General features: G+C 36.1%; 1 protein-coding gene across 1 annotated transcript; it reads right to left on the reverse strand.

Annotated features, from left to right (window-relative positions):
- Window positions 1-3,777: 3,777 nt before the first annotated feature.
- Window positions 3,778-13,125, reverse strand: LOC144968542 (uncharacterized). Its single transcript, XM_078907006.1, has 6 exons — window positions 12,914-13,125; window positions 11,102-11,199; window positions 9,907-10,006; window positions 9,104-9,205; window positions 5,587-5,737; window positions 3,778-4,861 (listed from the first exon to the last, which is right to left on the reverse strand). The coding sequence occupies exons 1-6, from the start codon at window positions 12,977-12,979 to the stop codon at window positions 4,683-4,685; spliced, it is 696 nt and encodes a 231-aa protein (XP_078763132.1). The 5' UTR covers window positions 12,980-13,125; the 3' UTR covers window positions 3,778-4,682.
- Window positions 13,126-18,078: the final 4,953 nt, after the last annotated feature.

Here is an 18,078-nt window from a genome sequence, read left to right on the forward strand (position 1 = left end):
ACTCCCTAAATAAATATTGTCCTTTAAAAAAAACATACAAAATCAAGTCTGTATTGTGTTTGGTCGTCATAGCTGTCAGTATTAATACAGTCTGTATTAAGTAAAATATTAAGGAGATACAGATTAAGATCAGAGAGTATAAATATGCGCGATAAGAAAAAATGAGAAATCCTGAGTTTTGAAGATAGACATAATATTAAATGATAACAGTTTAATGCCTCAACTGATTAGAACTAAATAGGAAAACATTCCTCAAGCAATAGTCTAATATTAGTTCAACGTCTGGGGTTTCATACGAATAGTATTGGTTGCACACACACACACACACACACACACAAACACACACACACACTCACACACACACACTCACACACACATATACAAACACACACAGATAATTGATAATTGATCTTTATATAGAGCAATATCCAGTAAATGTGCTAAAAGCGCTTTACAAGGGTCACTGGTCAACAGCAACATTTAACATGTAGGACGGGACATGACGCCTGTTAGGTGATATTACAATTTTTCGGACACAGACAACGCTGTTAACGGACAGGTACTCATTTTACACCTGAGTACGGTGAGAGAATGTGCTGAAAGAGCCTTCTCCAAGGACTCAACTATGCGCCGAGCGCAAGGCTCGAACCCCGGACCTTCCGATCCGAAAGCCAGTGTCATACCACAAGACCACATAGTCGCACAAGTAACGAAACCTTACATCGATGCATGTAGCCATTTCTGGCAATCCATGAGGAAAGACAAAAAGACTAAAGGAACTAAATGTCAATTTAAAACATGTTGTCAATCCTATAATTTGATTTTAGGAACGACAAGATGCTCTACAATTATTCATAACTTCCCTTACCTCAATCTGATTTAAAGAAACAAGCAACCATACGAACCTCAAGGGGAACAAAAATCGGCTTCCAGATTGTTTGGGTACACAGGCGAGTGTAAACTACATGATGTTGCACAGTGTCCTTGTTGCACCGTACGTCATCATGATCATCATCATCATTGCCTTTTTCACTCTGGGTCAGATAAAGGCCACAGACAAACAGTTTCCATCTCTCTCTATCTTGAGCTAACTTTTTTTTTTTTTTAAATCTCATTCCATGTCTTTTCACTTCTCTGTATGTCAGCTTCTTTAAATCTTCCCCATATTCCCCATGGCCTTTCCCTTGGTCTTATGCCCCGAGGATTCCAGTCCAATAATTTCTTTGTTATAGTGGAGTCATTCTTTCTAAGGGCGTGACCAATCCACCCCCATCGTCTTCTTCCTATTTTCTCTCCCACTGGTTTCTGCTGTGTTCTTTTCCATACTTCTTCGTTCTCAATCCTGTCTATCCATGCTATTCTGAGTAGCTTACGCATATACCTGTTTATGAAAATCTGTATCGTCCTTATACATGTCTGCGATGCATTCCAAGTTTCACATCCATACAGTAGGACTGACTTCGCATTTGAGTTGAAAAGTCTTAGCTTTAGTTGAAGGGAGTTGTCTTTAGTTCTCTTAACTCTGTTCAAAGATGTGAATGCAGCTTGTGCCTTTCCTATCCGTGCTTTCACCTCTGCTTCTGTGCCTCCGAGATAGCAGAAAGTATCTATATCTTCAAGTTCCTGATCTTTGACTTTGATCTGCTCCCTTTGATGCGTACCTATCCGTAAGACCTTTGACTTTGCAGGGTGAATCCTCAACCCAATGGATTCCGAAAGGCTGTTTATAATTGTGATTTTTGTTTGCATCTGGTCCTGGGTGTGAGACAGAAGAGCCAGATCATCTGCAAAATCCAGATCATTCAACTGTGTCCAGGGGGTTCACTGTATGCCATTTCTTTGCCCTTTGGAGGTTTCCTTCATTAACCAATCAATGGGGATTCCTCAACAGAGAGGGTGCAAGAATTTCCCAACGCCAAGCAGCGTGTCGTAAAAGGCGACTAATAGTGTGTGACTCCCCCTTTCTGAGTCACCTGGTCCTCCAGGTTGGGGATTGTCGAAGGGTTAACACCCCTTCCGTAAATTTCAAGTTGTTGCAGAAATGCAGACGGACTTTTTAAGCTTGGGCGACCGAAGTTTCTGCAATTATGAAGGGCAACAGACAAAGCCGAAATGACTCTGCTGACCCAATACATAGAGTTGTTTGGCAGTACAAAATCTGAGAGCAGATGCCGGCGGTTCAAGACGAAGGGACCTTTTCAGATTTCTGATGATTGAATAACAATAGAATTTCTTATTCAACTATGCACCATCCTTGACGATCAGATGAAATCTCTCAGAATGAGTCCCTGACTCTCTAAGATTAATTCTGACATATCACTCCTTTCTTTTAAATAGACGGGGATCCCAATAGCTCAGTCGGAAAAGCAATCGCTTCACACCCAAAGGGACCGAGATCTATCCGGGGTGAAGTCGAGATTTTTTTTCCCGACAACCCCCCCCCCCCCCCACCCTTCCTGTCTACCCAGCAGTGATCTGGAGGAAAGTACTTTGGGTATAGACCTATAAAGGAGTAGTAAAGCAATTGCTATTGTACGTTTCAAAGCTATGGAAACCGTGATTAACTCCGGTTTCATGGACATAATGCTGAAAACTACTTTTTTTTAGTTTTCTAAAAAGACAAGTTACTAAAAACCCTCAACCTACAACGGGACTCTAACCAGGGACCACGAGACCACAATACCGCATGCATTAGACATCCACAGAGAATTGACTCTTCTAAACGGCTATGCGGTCTTGTGGTATGCCACTCGCTTTTGGATTGGAAGGACCTGGGTTCGACCCTTGCTCGGAGCCTAGTTGAGTCCTTGGAAAAGACTCATTACATTCTCTCACCGTACATGGCCGTTAACAGCGTTGTCTCCGTCGGGAAAAAATGTAATATCGTCTAACAGGCGTCATGTCTTGTTCTACATGTTACAAGTTGCTGTTGGTCAGGGATCTTTAGTGAGCACGTTTAGTGGATATTGCGTTATATAAAAGCTCAAGTTTTAAAAAAAATTTAACTTATACAAAGTGACTTGGATTATAGTAAAGTATGTAACAACTTCCAATCATCGACTCAGGTTTGAAATAAGTGCCTGGCCGTTAGCAGTGTTGTCTTTGACGAAAAAAAAAATAATGACGTCATGTCTCGTCTATCATGTTAAGTTGTGCTTTGGTGAATATTGCGTTATATAAATAAGCTCAAGTTTGCTACTTCTACTACTACTACTACTACTACTACTACTACTACTACTACTACTACTACTACTACTACTACTGCTACTACTACTACTACAACAACAACAACTACTACTACTACTACTACTACTACTACTACTACTACTACTACTACTACTACTACTACTACCACCACTATTACTACTACAACAACAACGACTACTACTACTACTACTACTACTACTACTACTACTACTACTACTACTACTACTACTACTACTACTCTCATTACTACTACTAACTACTCCCACCACCACACCACCACTATCACCACCGTCACCACTGCAACTACCACCACCACCACCACCACCACCACCACCACCACCACCACCACCATCATCATCATCATTATCATCAATATCATCATCATAATCATCATCATCATCATCATCATCATCATCATCATCATCATCATCATCATTACCATCATCATCATCCTCATCATCTCATCTTTAATCCCGCTCTCTCCTTCCATCTGTCGATCTTCTTATTCTTTTCATTACCAAGTTCATACTTGAATAGGAACCAAATAATAAAGGCATTAACTTAGCTATGTATTTTCCTTCACATTTATTCCAACCGTCAATGATGTTAAACAATCTTTAAAATATGTAAAAATATATTTAAACAAATTATCTTTATCTTTTATTTTCAAAAAACAAAACATGAATATCATAATAAATTAATTAATATGTGACCCATTGCGTCAATCTGGTATTATGGTAGAATCTTTGTGCACATAAATAGGTACACGCAGAGTGTGATGAATCATATTATGTGAGATGTTTAAAAAAATAGTTCAAAGCTAAAGCTAAAACAATTAAAACAATAAATTTCAAGTATTTAGTACTTAAACAAATAACATTCATCTTCTCTATTAAATGTAATTAATTCAACTAAAATATCATAATTAAACGTTTACTTATTCAATCTACCGATTCATCTTATACTGACATAATATTTTGAGGTCTGATAACTGTTATAATGGTCTAATTGTTGTAATGGAAATGCTCTCAAACTGAAGAAAAATATTCTCCATGTTAAAAAAAATGTTAAAACAAGCTCCTTAAATTCTTTTTAAAAATCTCGCCTATCAGAACTTTATTGATGGTATGCGTTTACGTAAAATATTCACAGCATCCGCCAGCCAGATATAACGTACCAACACACAAAAGTATGTTTAACTTTTAGCGTTTATAGTCTGATTGATATAATTTAGTGAAAGCTTATCACCAAAATGGCTGTCTAAAACCAATAACAAGAGGTGAGTGACGTCAATTTATTTCCTTCTATACCATGTGCACGCAAGTTAACCCCAATATAATACCAGTTTGAAAAAGTTGGTCCCATATCATAATTATTGCTGACAAACATGTACAGCCACAACCACAAGCACAGCCACAGTCACGACTGGCTACTTCACAGTTACAGACTCTAAGTGGTGAACCTTTCCTCGGCTTTTAACCTCTACGACGGGGGAACAAAGGTCCTCTCCTGGGAAATTTGGGCCATCTTCTCTTTGGCTTGTCTTCATCCCCAGAACCGTCCGCGGGTTTAGCCCCAGTACGAACCATCAAAGCGACACGGGAATCCCAGGCCAGCATGGTCACTGTCTTTGTGTCAGGGTCTTCATCACCAACTGTTGGCAAGTGATAAAAATGTGAACATATTGAGGTAGGTAAAAAAAAAATACTGCTTGAACCTTGAATAAGTTTTTTTCAATGATAACGCAGAGGCTAAATTTAATCTCGAGTTCATCAACAGAGACAAATGGTGTGAGTGTTTCGGGTTTCCCCTTTATCAATCGATTGGACAATCAACACAACGGATGATACTTTGCAATAGATTAGCGTTCTACCAAACGGTAGAGAGTAATTAATATTGTCCGTTAAATATATAAAACGCAGGATAAACTCTGGCTCTATGGGTTTTCTGGCTGTAAAAGACTACTTTTGTTTTTTGCCACGATGTCATACATAAGTGCGGCTTTGTGGTCTTGTGGTGTAAATCGGTTTTTGACCGGTAGGTACCGGGTTCGAGTCCCGCTGTGATAGCGGACAAATGAGTCAGTGGAAAAGGCTCTTTACTCAAATTTTCTCTCCATACTCAGGAGTAAAATGAGTATCTTGTCGGAAATAGCCGACAAAAATGTGTTACTATCTTACCGCCGTCTTGTCTCGTCCAATATGTTCAGTGTTGATGTTGGATATGTACCTCTTGTTAAACGATTTTGTATTTTAAGTGGATATCACAATAATGCCCAATAAGAAAGCTCACATTATTTGGTTCTCACATTAATTTTCAGACTTTTAGCTTGCATCAGTCCATCCACCCAAAGCTTTCACAAAAACAAAATTTACTTACGAGTCATATCCGTTGCCTCAACGATAGGTGCTCTGTAACAGAAAGGCTTGATGGTCGGGTGTTGTTGAAACACGGCGTCTGCTTCCTCCTTGGACAAGGGGTCTCCGGTGGCATTGTAAGCCACTGTGTCTGGGAGGGTTATGGTTGTTCCCTGCAAGACAACATGAGGACATAAGGTGATTATTGATAGTACGGTACGCGTTTAAGAAAAATATTCCCCAGTTGTACCCGCCAGATCAATCGTCTCAACCCCCAAAAATTGTGAATAACAGAACTAATCACCCACTTTTAACAAAGAGCCGAGTGAAGTCAACATCATTCACTCTATAACTACGAGTATCATTCGATTAAGGTATTGGATTGACCGCACACATTGTGCCCATCAGTTGGTTTGCTGAATATCCTAAAATCAACTCCTTATTTATTTATTTATTTATTTATTTATTTATTTATTTATTTATTTATTTATCTATTACTTTCTCTACTTATTTCCTTTTGAAAAAAACATAAGCATTTGTAACTTTTGATTGGCCCGTCGTGGTTCGCCCGTTACTAAGCATTAACCAATCAGAATATTTCCTGCCATATACCCCGTTTCGTTCCCACACTATTTATTTCCTGTATGAAAAGGCCTAAGATATCCTTAGTACATGTCAAACACAAATTTGTCAGGCCCAGTTAGTGAGTGTTTCTCACAATATTAGGCTTTTAACGAAATCGGGTCGAACGCCGAACCCGAACGCCGAACCCGAACGGATATAGCCTTCTCACGTGACCATGAACGAGATCTGGATAGTGAAGACTCTCAAGCGGTATGCAGCATCGGATCTAAGGTCACGTGATAGAGGATAGCTTGGGTTGCTGTTGGCTTGTGTTAGGGGAGGGGCAAGGTCAGTGTCATTCAATAGTATATAATTGTGCATGTGGCGCTCTATACAGAGAGAAAATTATAAATTGATTACGGGGGAAGGTGGGGGGAGGGGGGTGGGGTTGACCCACAAACGATCGAGGTGTTGGGCTTCGGGTAGACCATGATACGAAATCAAAGAGAAAAGGCCGCTGGTACTTGGATGGTGGAAATGGTTGGGGGGGGGGGGGGGGGTAGTGACAATCAGCATGGGATGTATATATTAACATTAATAATATAGGCAATAGATGACCAGGGATGTGTACTGTTTGTATATGTTTGTGTGTGTGTGTGTGTGTGGCGCGCGCGCGCGGTGTGTGTGTGTGAAAGGGATTACACAAAAACACCTTTCTCTGTAGCTTCCAAATGATTACGTATACGATAAATTTGAAACCCACATTGTTTGAATCAGCTCACTAATTAATTCCTGAGCCTTGAGATGGTGACGCAACTATTACATACAAGACCTTGCAGTCGAGACGGCAGGGCTTTTGGGTTACACAACCACTATTTACCCATCGGTCAGCGGTACTCTTTGATGTATACAACACTCACCGCCTTTACGCAAAGCCGCCTGCCCATAAATCAAGAGATGGTCTCCTAACTGTTCACAAGCGAACTGTCAAACGAGCAATCGATGATTGGATAAGAATCTCAAGATCTCATATAATAAGGTAAGTTTTGGAGAGGTGATATCCCCCCACCCGTCATCGGACAGAACTTTCATTGCGTTATATCATATGAGCTCCGCCTCCTCTTTCTATTCCGGAGTGACGAGATTAGACGAGAGGACGCGAGAAAAAAAATGGTCACGTGTTGGGCAAGTCGTTCGTTAGGCAAGCTTCGGTGTCTAACTATAACTCCGTATTTTGACCGCAAAACCTGACGACACGATGCATTTTTTCAGTCATCTGTGTTAAAATTATGAGTGATGCTCAGAATCTGTGGGCTATTTATTTCGGGTGGTAGGCAAGCACTAAAGGTGGCTTTGGGTCTTCGATTCACGGTCAGGAGTTGACTTCAGGGCCAAAATATACTTTTTTTGAAATTTCGAGTCAACAATAAAACAACTTAAATGTAATAATAAAATATACGATAATTGACGTAATTTTCAAAAATGCATACGCTGTATCTTGATTGAAGAACTGAAGGCTCATAAGATATCAGTTTTTAAAAAAAACTAAACAACCCCCCCCCCCCCCCACCCAAAAAAAAAAAAACACAAACTAGGGCATTTGTATAGATCAATTTCCACTGAACGTGCTCAAAGCGCTTTACAAAGGGTCCCTGACCAAGCAACACGGAACCTGTAGAACGAGACATGACGCCTGCTAGGCGATATTACATTTTTTCCGGCAGAGACAACGCTGTTAACGGCACGGTACTCATTTTACACCTGAGTACGGTGAGAGAATGTGAGTAAAGAGCCTGCTCCAAGGACTCAACTTTGCGCCGAGCGTGGCTCAAACCCAGGACCTACCGATACGAAATCGAGTGTCATACCCCAAGAACACAACCAAAAAACAGTTAAAAAGGCATCCATGTGAATATCTTGACAAGTATAGCAACAAGAGGTCACAGAGGAACCATCAATTGTGTGACTCAAAACCAACAAGAACAAAAAAGAAGATAAGTCACTCAATTTTACGAAATGCAGCACACTAACTGATGGGCGTAAGTATGGGTCTACTTATCGTGTTATCGTTACCCTTTACAACAAGTCTCCCCATAGAAAATAATTGACTGAGGAAAATATTGAATAAATGAATATCTGCTGTCAAAAATGAGTACAAACAATAGTGCGACGTCAAACGCAATCATCTCTGAGCTACATAATAGTAGGAATAGTAGGAATAATAGTCGGAATAAACCCGTGCTCTTAATTGAATTCGAATCTTAACATATTATAATATTTGAGATAAAACAAATGCCTTCTTTGATGGGAGCCAGGTTTCTTTCTAAACCAGTTAACTGCCGTACTCCAGAAAGACGGATATTTAAAAATTGGCCAGAATACTCGTCTTTCAAATATCGATCGGTTTAAACGAACCTCGTCTGGGAAAAAATTCTCAAATGTATGACCTCGCAAGGTCCTAGGTTTGAGAGCTTTTGTTAATCAAGATGATGATCATTTAAATCGATCGATATTTCAAGGACAAGTGTTCTGGGCAAATTTTTAAACACTACGAATCTTTCTGAAGTACGGCAGTTAAACGTTTAAACCTCCGAATATAGGAGAGTCCTTGTGGTAAAGGAGGAAACATACATTTGATCCAGTTGGCATGATGGGGTGTTATAAAAAAAAATATTCCATCATTTTGCGTCGTTTAAATGATGATTATCGATTTCCCCCCCCCCCTTTTTTTTTTACAATTGAAACAAAAATATCAAAATTTGCATCACATACGAAATAATAATCAATAATGTAAACAAAAATATCAAAATTTGCATCACATACGAAATAATAATCAATAATGTAAACAAAAATATCAAAATTTGCATCACATACGAAATAATAATCAATAATGTAAACAAAAATATCAAAACTTGCATCACGTACGAAATAATAATCAATATTGTTGAAAGAGAACCAATTAAATTTGCACTTACATTTCTTGTTACGAGATCATTCTTGATTTGGGTAACAGTTTCGCTGATGGGAATAAGAAAACAGATTCCTTTTTTCCTGGAGCCAAATCGTACAGCCATCACCTGGATAGATCGGAGACACATGTATTGGTCTGTTCAAACACAGTCGTGTATGTATCTGATTTCAAGATCATTTCAATAATCTTTGCAGGTGTTATTTAATTGAATTTTATGGAAAAGAAAAAAACTAAACAAAACCACAATAACAACAATAAAAAAGTCAACAACAAACAATATGCCACCACCACCAACAATAACAATGGCAGAACCCCCCCCCCCCCCACCCCCTAGTCCAATTCATATTCAACAATGCAATCAAAGTAAATGACTAAGATGATTAATTTTGTCGTAATGTTATGTTATCGTTGTTGTGGTCATGGTGGTGGTAGTTTTGCGTGGGAAAGAGGAGGCGGCGGTGGCGGCAGCGGAGGAGGAGGAGGAAGTGGTGGAGGAGCAGGAGGAAGAGGAGGAGGAGGAAGAGGAGGAGGAGGAAGACGAGGATGAGGAGGAGTATTAGGAGGAGAAAAAGGATGAGTCTGAGAAGAACAAATTGAGGAGGAGGAGGAAGAAGAAAAGGAGGAGTAACAGGAGGAGGTGGAGTAGAAGGAGAAGAAGAGGAAGGAGAGCCGAAAGAAGATGGGTAGGAGGAGGCAGTAAGAGAGGGGGGAAATTACTAAAAATGATGGTGATCAATTAGATCATAATAAGTTTCCAAAAGATGCGATGACGTAACATAACATGAATTGCAGATGAAACAAACTCACCCCAGCTGGATCGCTGTATTCCATTAGCATGGAGGAATGACTAATGTTCATCTGTTTCATGTCCTTGCCATAAGTAAACAAAAATATGGCGTCTCTTGATCTGAGGATGGAGGAATTATCAACACGAATTAAATGAATAAATAAAAATCTTGAGCTTTAATATTGCGCAATATCCACTAAATGTAATGTACAAGACAACAGCAACACATCCTACGCAGGACGAGACATGGCGCCTTTTGTCTGACAGTGACCATGCTTTTCCCTACCAAGTACTCATTTAACCAGTTACACACCGTACTGTAAAAAAACCAAAACGCATTTAGAAATTTGGCCAGAAAACTCGTCCTTTAAATATCATTTGATTTAAATTACCATCGTCTTTGCAAAAACTCCAAATTGTTGCCAAGATGAGGGTCATTTAATAGATCGATATTTGAAGGACGAGTTATCTGGCCAAAAGTCTAAATAGAAGTTTTCCAGAGTATGCCCGGATGCGGTCCTGCGCCGAGGCTGAGACCCTGGTTATCTTGGATTAACGCTTACTATTATTATTATTATTATTATTATTATTATTATTATTATATTATTATTATTATTATTATTATTATTATTAATTATTATCATTATTTATTATTATTATTATTATTATTATTATTATTATTATTATTATTATTATTATTATTATTATTATTATTATTATTATTATTATTATTATTATTATTATTATATTATTATTATTATTATTATTATTATTATTATTATTATTATTATTATTATTATTATTATTATTATTATTATTATTATTATTATTATTATTATTATTTGTCAAGATGGGCTCTAACGACGACATTCCTCTGGGATAAATTGTAATTACTCAAAGCAAGTAATTGAATTTGATGTCTCACTTTATGAATGCAAACGAATTTTATAGTAGAATACAACAATGGTCAAATAATGACTTTTACATAAACAAAAATGACATAATCTTTGCGTCGGAGATTTGACATAAAGCTTGTGATAATAAAATAAATTTGGTTGTTTATCTAATTATTTTCGGAAGGGGGTGCGGATCTAGCAGCAAGTGCATAAAGCAAAGTTATTTGTTCAGAAAAATAGCATGTGCGCAATCTTATATAACCAACTGGGAAAAAAAGCAACAAAAAACAAAGGAAAAACAACAACAAAAACCACTCACTGTAGGGATACGGCCTTCTGACTTGCAAGAGTTCCGGAGTCAACATCTACACTCCATTTATAGATATCACTTGGAGCTTTCCTTCTCCTTTTTGGAAACTGTTTGAGAAGAAGCAAGTGAGTACAAGTGATAATAAAAGCTGACTAAATTGTACTGTGTACTCTGGAAAAAAGAACATTTTGAAAGTTTTAGCTAGAAAATCCGTCTTACAAATATCGATCGATTAAAATGATCTTGATCTTGTCAAAAACCCTGAATTTTGGAATTTCTTTAACAAGATTCAGATGAGGGCCATGTTAATCGATCGATTTTTGAAGGTCGAGTTGTCTGGCCAAAATGTTAAAAATGTTCAAAATGTGCTTTTTTCAGAGTACGACAAAATATAAATTACAACAATTATCATTATTGCCAATGTTTCTGTTGTTGTTGTTGCTGCTGTTTTGTAAGACACTTGGCTAGCAAAAGTATTTTGAACCTCTTTAATAATAGTGATTTTATTATTATTATTATTATTATTATTATTATTATTATTATTATTATTATTATTATTATTATTATTATTATTATTATTATTATTATTATCATCATTATTATTGTTATTATTATTATTATTATTATTATTATTATTATTATTATTATTATTATTATTATTATTATTATTATTATTATTATTATTATATTATTATTATTATTATTATTATTATTATTATTATTATTATTATTATTATTATTACTGTTGTTATTATTGTTGTTATTATGATATGATATGATTTGTAATGGGACAAAAATTGATTACGGCGTTTAAATTCCCATGACCCGTTAGCAAGTCAATTCCAAATTTTAGCTATGAGCATTTTAATTTAACTTTAACTTGATTTGCCAGCAGTCACGCCAACGAATTAGAAAAAAAGTGCGAGACATATTAAATATCATAATATAATCGCATTATTAAATTTTAGCAATGACAGTCACAGATGCAAGCACAATGAAATGATACATTATATAAAAAATGAGAATCTAAAATGTACGTTTTTCATCATAATCAAATGTCAATAGGCACCGTTTGATAACAGCAAAACAAAAAAAACAAAAAAAAAATAAAAAAAAAAAATAAAAAATAAAAAATCGTAATAGAAAAAAAAAGAAAAGATTTTTAACAATAGAATTTATAGTTTACAGACATCGACGCCAACGAATATCAAATGTTACCCAAATTAATTATTTAAATGTCATTCATCATAATCGAACATCAAACGGGACAGTTCCTGTCAACGCCATTTTTAAAAGACTTGATTGTTTCTGATTTTTTGTGTCAAATTTTAGTTTGTTCCCGAAGTTGAAGTTTTTATTTTGACAATTATTATTATTATTATTATTATTATTATTATTATTATTATTATTATTATTATTATTATTATTATTATTATTATTATTATTATTATTATTATTATTATTATCATTATTATTATTATTATTATTATCATCATCATCATCATTATTGTTATTATAGCCAGTATATTTATTTATGTAATTATCATTTGACCGTAGCTTTGATTTTTGTGCTTTTGTCTTTGTCGTGGTTGTTGTTGTTACTGACGTTGGTGTTGTTGATGGGTTTGTTGTTGTTATTGCTGTATACTGTTGTGATACATGTCTTCAAATGATTGTCACTTTTGTGTATCAAACATACTAAACAATAAAATTATGACTAGTAAATGAAAACGAAAAGTTTGAAAGACTGTCAACTTTAACTAAGTCAGCTATTGACATTTTGTACCCCCTTGTGTAAGCAGTATTGATCAACATACAAACCTGTGCATTAACACATTCCATTGCTATACAAGCCACAAGAGCAGCTAAAATAATTGTGTTCCTCATTGTTGTTCGTAATATCCAACCTAGGGCCTTGAACGTCTAACTCAATAATGGACAACCACCTTTTAAAATGTAACTGGCGAGTTCGGTCTATGACGATATTCGTTTCGGTTCGGCTAGTGCGATACATCCGCTATTCTTTTTTCCCTGGGGGGTCAGGTGAGGCTATCGTTTAATATTCATACCTACAAAAGTCATCACTCTGTAAACTTAAACAATGTCTGAGAAGATAACATCTTTCAATTGGGCTCATTCGTCTAAAGCTATCATTTTTGACCTACCGCCTCAAAACGGTATTTTGTCCGCTGACATCGCTCATCTCTTTGTTAATGTTTTTAGACAGCCATTTTAATGATTAGTTCTCACTAAACTATATCAATCAACGTTCAAGGTTACACAAAGTTTTTGTGTGATGGTACATTATACCCTAATGACGATTGTTGCATTTTACCTAAACGCATAACATCCAATAGTAAAGAAATAATATGACTCTTGGGTTGATTTTATTTGCTTTGTTGAGGATGTTGAATATGGTTTTGTAATATCTCCATGAGACAATTATCAACCTAAAATCATTTTTGTCATCCATTTCACATCGACATCATACCAGTTTGACGCCGAGGGGAACATTTAAAATTGTACATTATGTGATTCACCGTCTCAAAGCGGTATTATCTGGGGATAAACTAGAGCTAGGAAATTGAATTTATAGCCCATGTACGAAAGTTTGGGTAAGTTTCTTTTCTATAGATAGAACACAGATGACGTCACTCGGGTCTTTGTTAATGATTTTTGCCATCCACGTTTATGAGTAGTTTTTCAATAAACTGTTTGTACCAGACTATAAACGTTCATGGTTACACATTGTTTTGTGTGTTGGTCCGTTATACTTCCGGATGGCAATGTTGTGAGCTTCTTATCCAAGCGCATACTATCCATTCGCTGAAGAACAAATACAATGTCTTACAAAAGACCTTAAGTTGGCACTCCTACTATTTTATATTGTAAATTACTATCAGGGTCAGATTCAACCCGATTTAATACCGATATGGGACGGCGGTTCACGTATGTAGGTTAAGTATAGGACGTCAAATGGTCAAAATATAAAGGAAGATGTTGCCTTTGGCCCCGGATCTTCAGATGTGTGCAAAGATGGATTCGAATCATGTTGTTGTTGTTCTGAGTCAGGTGCAGCCAAACTTAACATCCGTTTTTATCTCATATACAAAACACTGAAAAGAGTGATATTGGAATGATATGAGAATATTTACAAAACCAGTTTATATCACTTGTCCATTGATGTTGCTTCTTCGTCTTATTTTGTCTCATTGTGTAAGGGGTGAAATGATATTTATCTATGACGTAATGAAAATATTTGTAAGTAAACAAACATGTAAACATATCTTTTTAGGGCGGCCATATCATAAATTAAATAAGTTCATTCATCGATTGTCTTGTGATGGGCTATAGATATACACCTTTTAATAGAGCGTTTCAAATGCATGTTGATTTGCAAATTGAAAGTCATGGATGAAACCAAACAGACTATAGTTTAGCGATAACAAAACTGAAACAATTCTTATCGCATGGCCAAATTATTCTTTAAAATGTAAACTGAGAATCCATCATTTAGATTTGAGTAAACAGAGTACGAGTAATTGAAGCTACTAAAAGTTGTTCAAAACTTATTATTGGTTCGTATATTTTTTTTACTAGCCAAGTTAATCATTTCCTAAGCACAAAGGCAAATGTACTTAGAAATGAAAAGAATACGTTGTGTTAGAGATTGGCTATAAGCCATATCTCTGTCTTGTTAGTTAATTCACCTATTCTGTCAAAGTTAGATTACTTCAATTCTACCCTGACTGACATAAATGCAAACAAGAAAAAATCTCTTCAAGTAGGCGAGCTCAGCACGATGCTGCTAGGAAGAAGAGAAATCAATCTTCATCGGGACTGGTGAGATAACTTCAATGGCTACTTACGTATCCAATACAAGATTTGTACATTTGTTTTTATATCACTGTACTTCTATATTCCTAGATTGAGACACACTTCTGCTCATTTAGTCCTGGATACAGTGATGGAATGTTTAATTTCTAAGTCCCAGCCAGAAATATACAAACGCAGTTAGATAATCACATTCTCATGACGCCAAAAAATGACTCACAAGAGCTGCGAACGATCTCTTGAACATCCAGCACCCCTTTTCGGGAACTCCCTTACAAGACATGTCAGAGGCACTGGCAACGTAGAATTCTTTTAAAGGATTCTGCTAACCATTTCTTTTTAATGTGTAAAATTATAGAATCATATTTCTTGGTGTTGCGTGTTTGAGTGGCTGATGTCATGTAACTGTTACACGTTTAGATACGAGGTAAAGGGCGACAGAAAATCAATATATAAAAATTATTAAAGAAAATAGAAAACAGTACATGTCTTCAGTACAAGGCTAACAAGGCTGTGTTTGGCCTGCTTCAGTACCATTGCTAACCTGAGTATTTGAACAGAGGCTTTTTGTTAATATTTCATCCACTAAAATCTTACATTTCCCAGGCCACCCCTGTTAATATCATTATGTCTCGCTTCTTTTTTCTATTTCCGGACATTCTTAAATATTGCCACCTTATCCTTATGGTGAATGTTCTAAAATAGGCTGTTCTTCATATCAATCTAATTCTTATTAATATGAAACTTATAAAGGCAATTGTGAATATTTAAAAATACATGTTTGGGTACTCTTCGTGACCACTTCTTTTTCGGCTTGTAATCCTGCGTGTCTAACCCATGGCAAAAATATGGACATTGTTTTTGTTATGTTAAGTTTGTCACGTTACTGTAGAACGAGCTTAAGTCTCAATGGGAAATTAGCTTAAGGCGACCATGAGTTGTTATTTTTCAAACCTGTTGTTAGGCTATTTTGTGATGACAACGCCTCTCAGTCGTCCTATGAAGAATACTCACCATGGTTATAATATAAACCCATGGCAGGCTGCAAATCATCACTTGCTATTCTTCGCACAATGTAGGGTTGATTGTGTGAAAAACGTTTGGGCCCGGAAAATAGCAAGGCATAGTGCAGATTACTGTACTGTGTAATTCCGTAAACGGTGACCAAAATCATTGCATAAAGAAGGCAAATTTTTGCAATATCAGTATGATCTAAAAGAGATCAATAATATCATAGCACAGAGAAGACAGATCTGTTACTATGTATTTGTCCCAATAAAGTATAACACAGAGAAGGCCGTGTGTTATACTGGCCGGTTCGGCAACAAATTAAAAAGCGATTTATGTCGTAATATCACATCTCCCTAAAAGATTGTGATGATATAAGAACTTGTTCGGTCAAATCTATCCAGATCCAAAAGGATAGTGCCAAATCTTGGACGTATAACAAATTTGAGAAACACGGTTGTCCTCAATATTTGCTGGGCCGTGTTCGGTACAGAGTGAAAAAGTATCTACACTACACATCTTCACGAAAAGTCAGAGCAACGCTGTTACAAGAAAACAGAAGAGCAAACCTGAGTCGACAACCAGACAAGATTTGTTTGTGTGTATTTTGTTGTCTTTATATGTTACTGAATAGGCACGTCTTGATTGTCAAAACCATTTCATTTTATTTTTGACATTTTCTTATTTTAAAAAAAGTAAAGTTATAATTTAATTAAATCAGCAGACTTATTTTATAATTTAAAGCTATACTTTTGTGGGGACCTTTTGTAATATCATTAGTCCTATTGTGGTTGGAAATATCTTTATACTTTAATGTCATAAAACCAGTGACATAGTTTTCGTATCAAAGTGTGGGCATTGATTGAGTCGTGACATTGCACGTAATCCCAACAGAAATACACATCTCCCCCTCCAATTATGACTAATCTGGCGACGTGATAAAATGAATTGTTTTCGGAAATTACATCATTTACATAATGTTTCTCATTAACGACCACTGATCTTGGTCTGCTTTATATTATCTCAGTGACCTTTCCCCTTGAGTGTGTGTTAGCGTTAGTGTTAATGTAAGTGTGTGTATGCGCGAATGTGTGTGCGTATGTGTTGATTCCTGTGTGTGTATGTCATGTATGTGTTTAAATATTGTTTATGCCTACTGCACATTAAATTAAGGTAATACAATGACATTGGGATTCACGAAAGACAATAATTATTTGAGACCACAAGTACTTTACCAATACCTCTTAATTTAGACAGGCTGTTGCTCCTAATAGGCCAAATTTCTCACGAAGAATACATAATATATTTACGTAATTCTGTCTGGGTATGCTAAATGGCCCATATTATACTGATAAATAAATAAATACATATAAATTAAGTCGCCACCTACGAATTACTTACCTGTAATTCAAAAATCGTGTTACAATTTTTTATCTACAACAAATTCATGTTTTGGAGCACCAATATATCGATTGATTTGACACATCGCTAGAATAAACAAATTGTATTTTGATTACTTGATCGCAGCTAAATGAATGGTGACGTGTACTGTGTAAAAACAGTATAACTTAAATCTGTGCTTATAGTACAAAATACAAATCACTGCAGCAAAAAACATACAGACAATATATGACAACTCAATCATATTATTTTGAATTGCATGAGCATAACTGACCATTAATAAGAATTAATTTAGACATTCTATTGAATGATTGTGGTAACACGAGGCTGTCAAAATAAAATCAAACAGTTATTACCAACACACAATCAAACATCACATTCCGTATTTATTGATACAAGGACTGGTTCTGACTCTGACTTGATGAATTGTGATCACTGAACATGAACTTTTAAAAAGTGTTATATTGTGTTTTCGCGGATATATAAGGCAATTCGATTGAGAACAAGTTTCAGTTCATGTTCTTTCAATTCAACAGCAACAAGATGAACACATACTATACAGAATGCAATCAGCAGAGACCATCAGATACAAGCCTGCATTATTATTGAATGGATATATGTACAGCTTGAAGAAAGAATGCAAGACATCTAAAAGTTGGCAGTACACAAGCCGACGTGCCTTGGACATCTGACTACATCATTGGATGGAAAGAACCTCAAACACGCAGACACTCATCACAATC

The sequence above is a fragment of the Berghia stephanieae genome, chromosome 3, assembly GCF_034508935.2.
Source record: "Berghia stephanieae isolate SIO BIC M18660-M18661 chromosome 3, UCSD_Bste_1.3, whole genome shotgun sequence".
Lineage (NCBI taxonomy): Eukaryota > Metazoa > Mollusca > Gastropoda > Nudibranchia > Aeolidiidae > Berghia > Berghia stephanieae.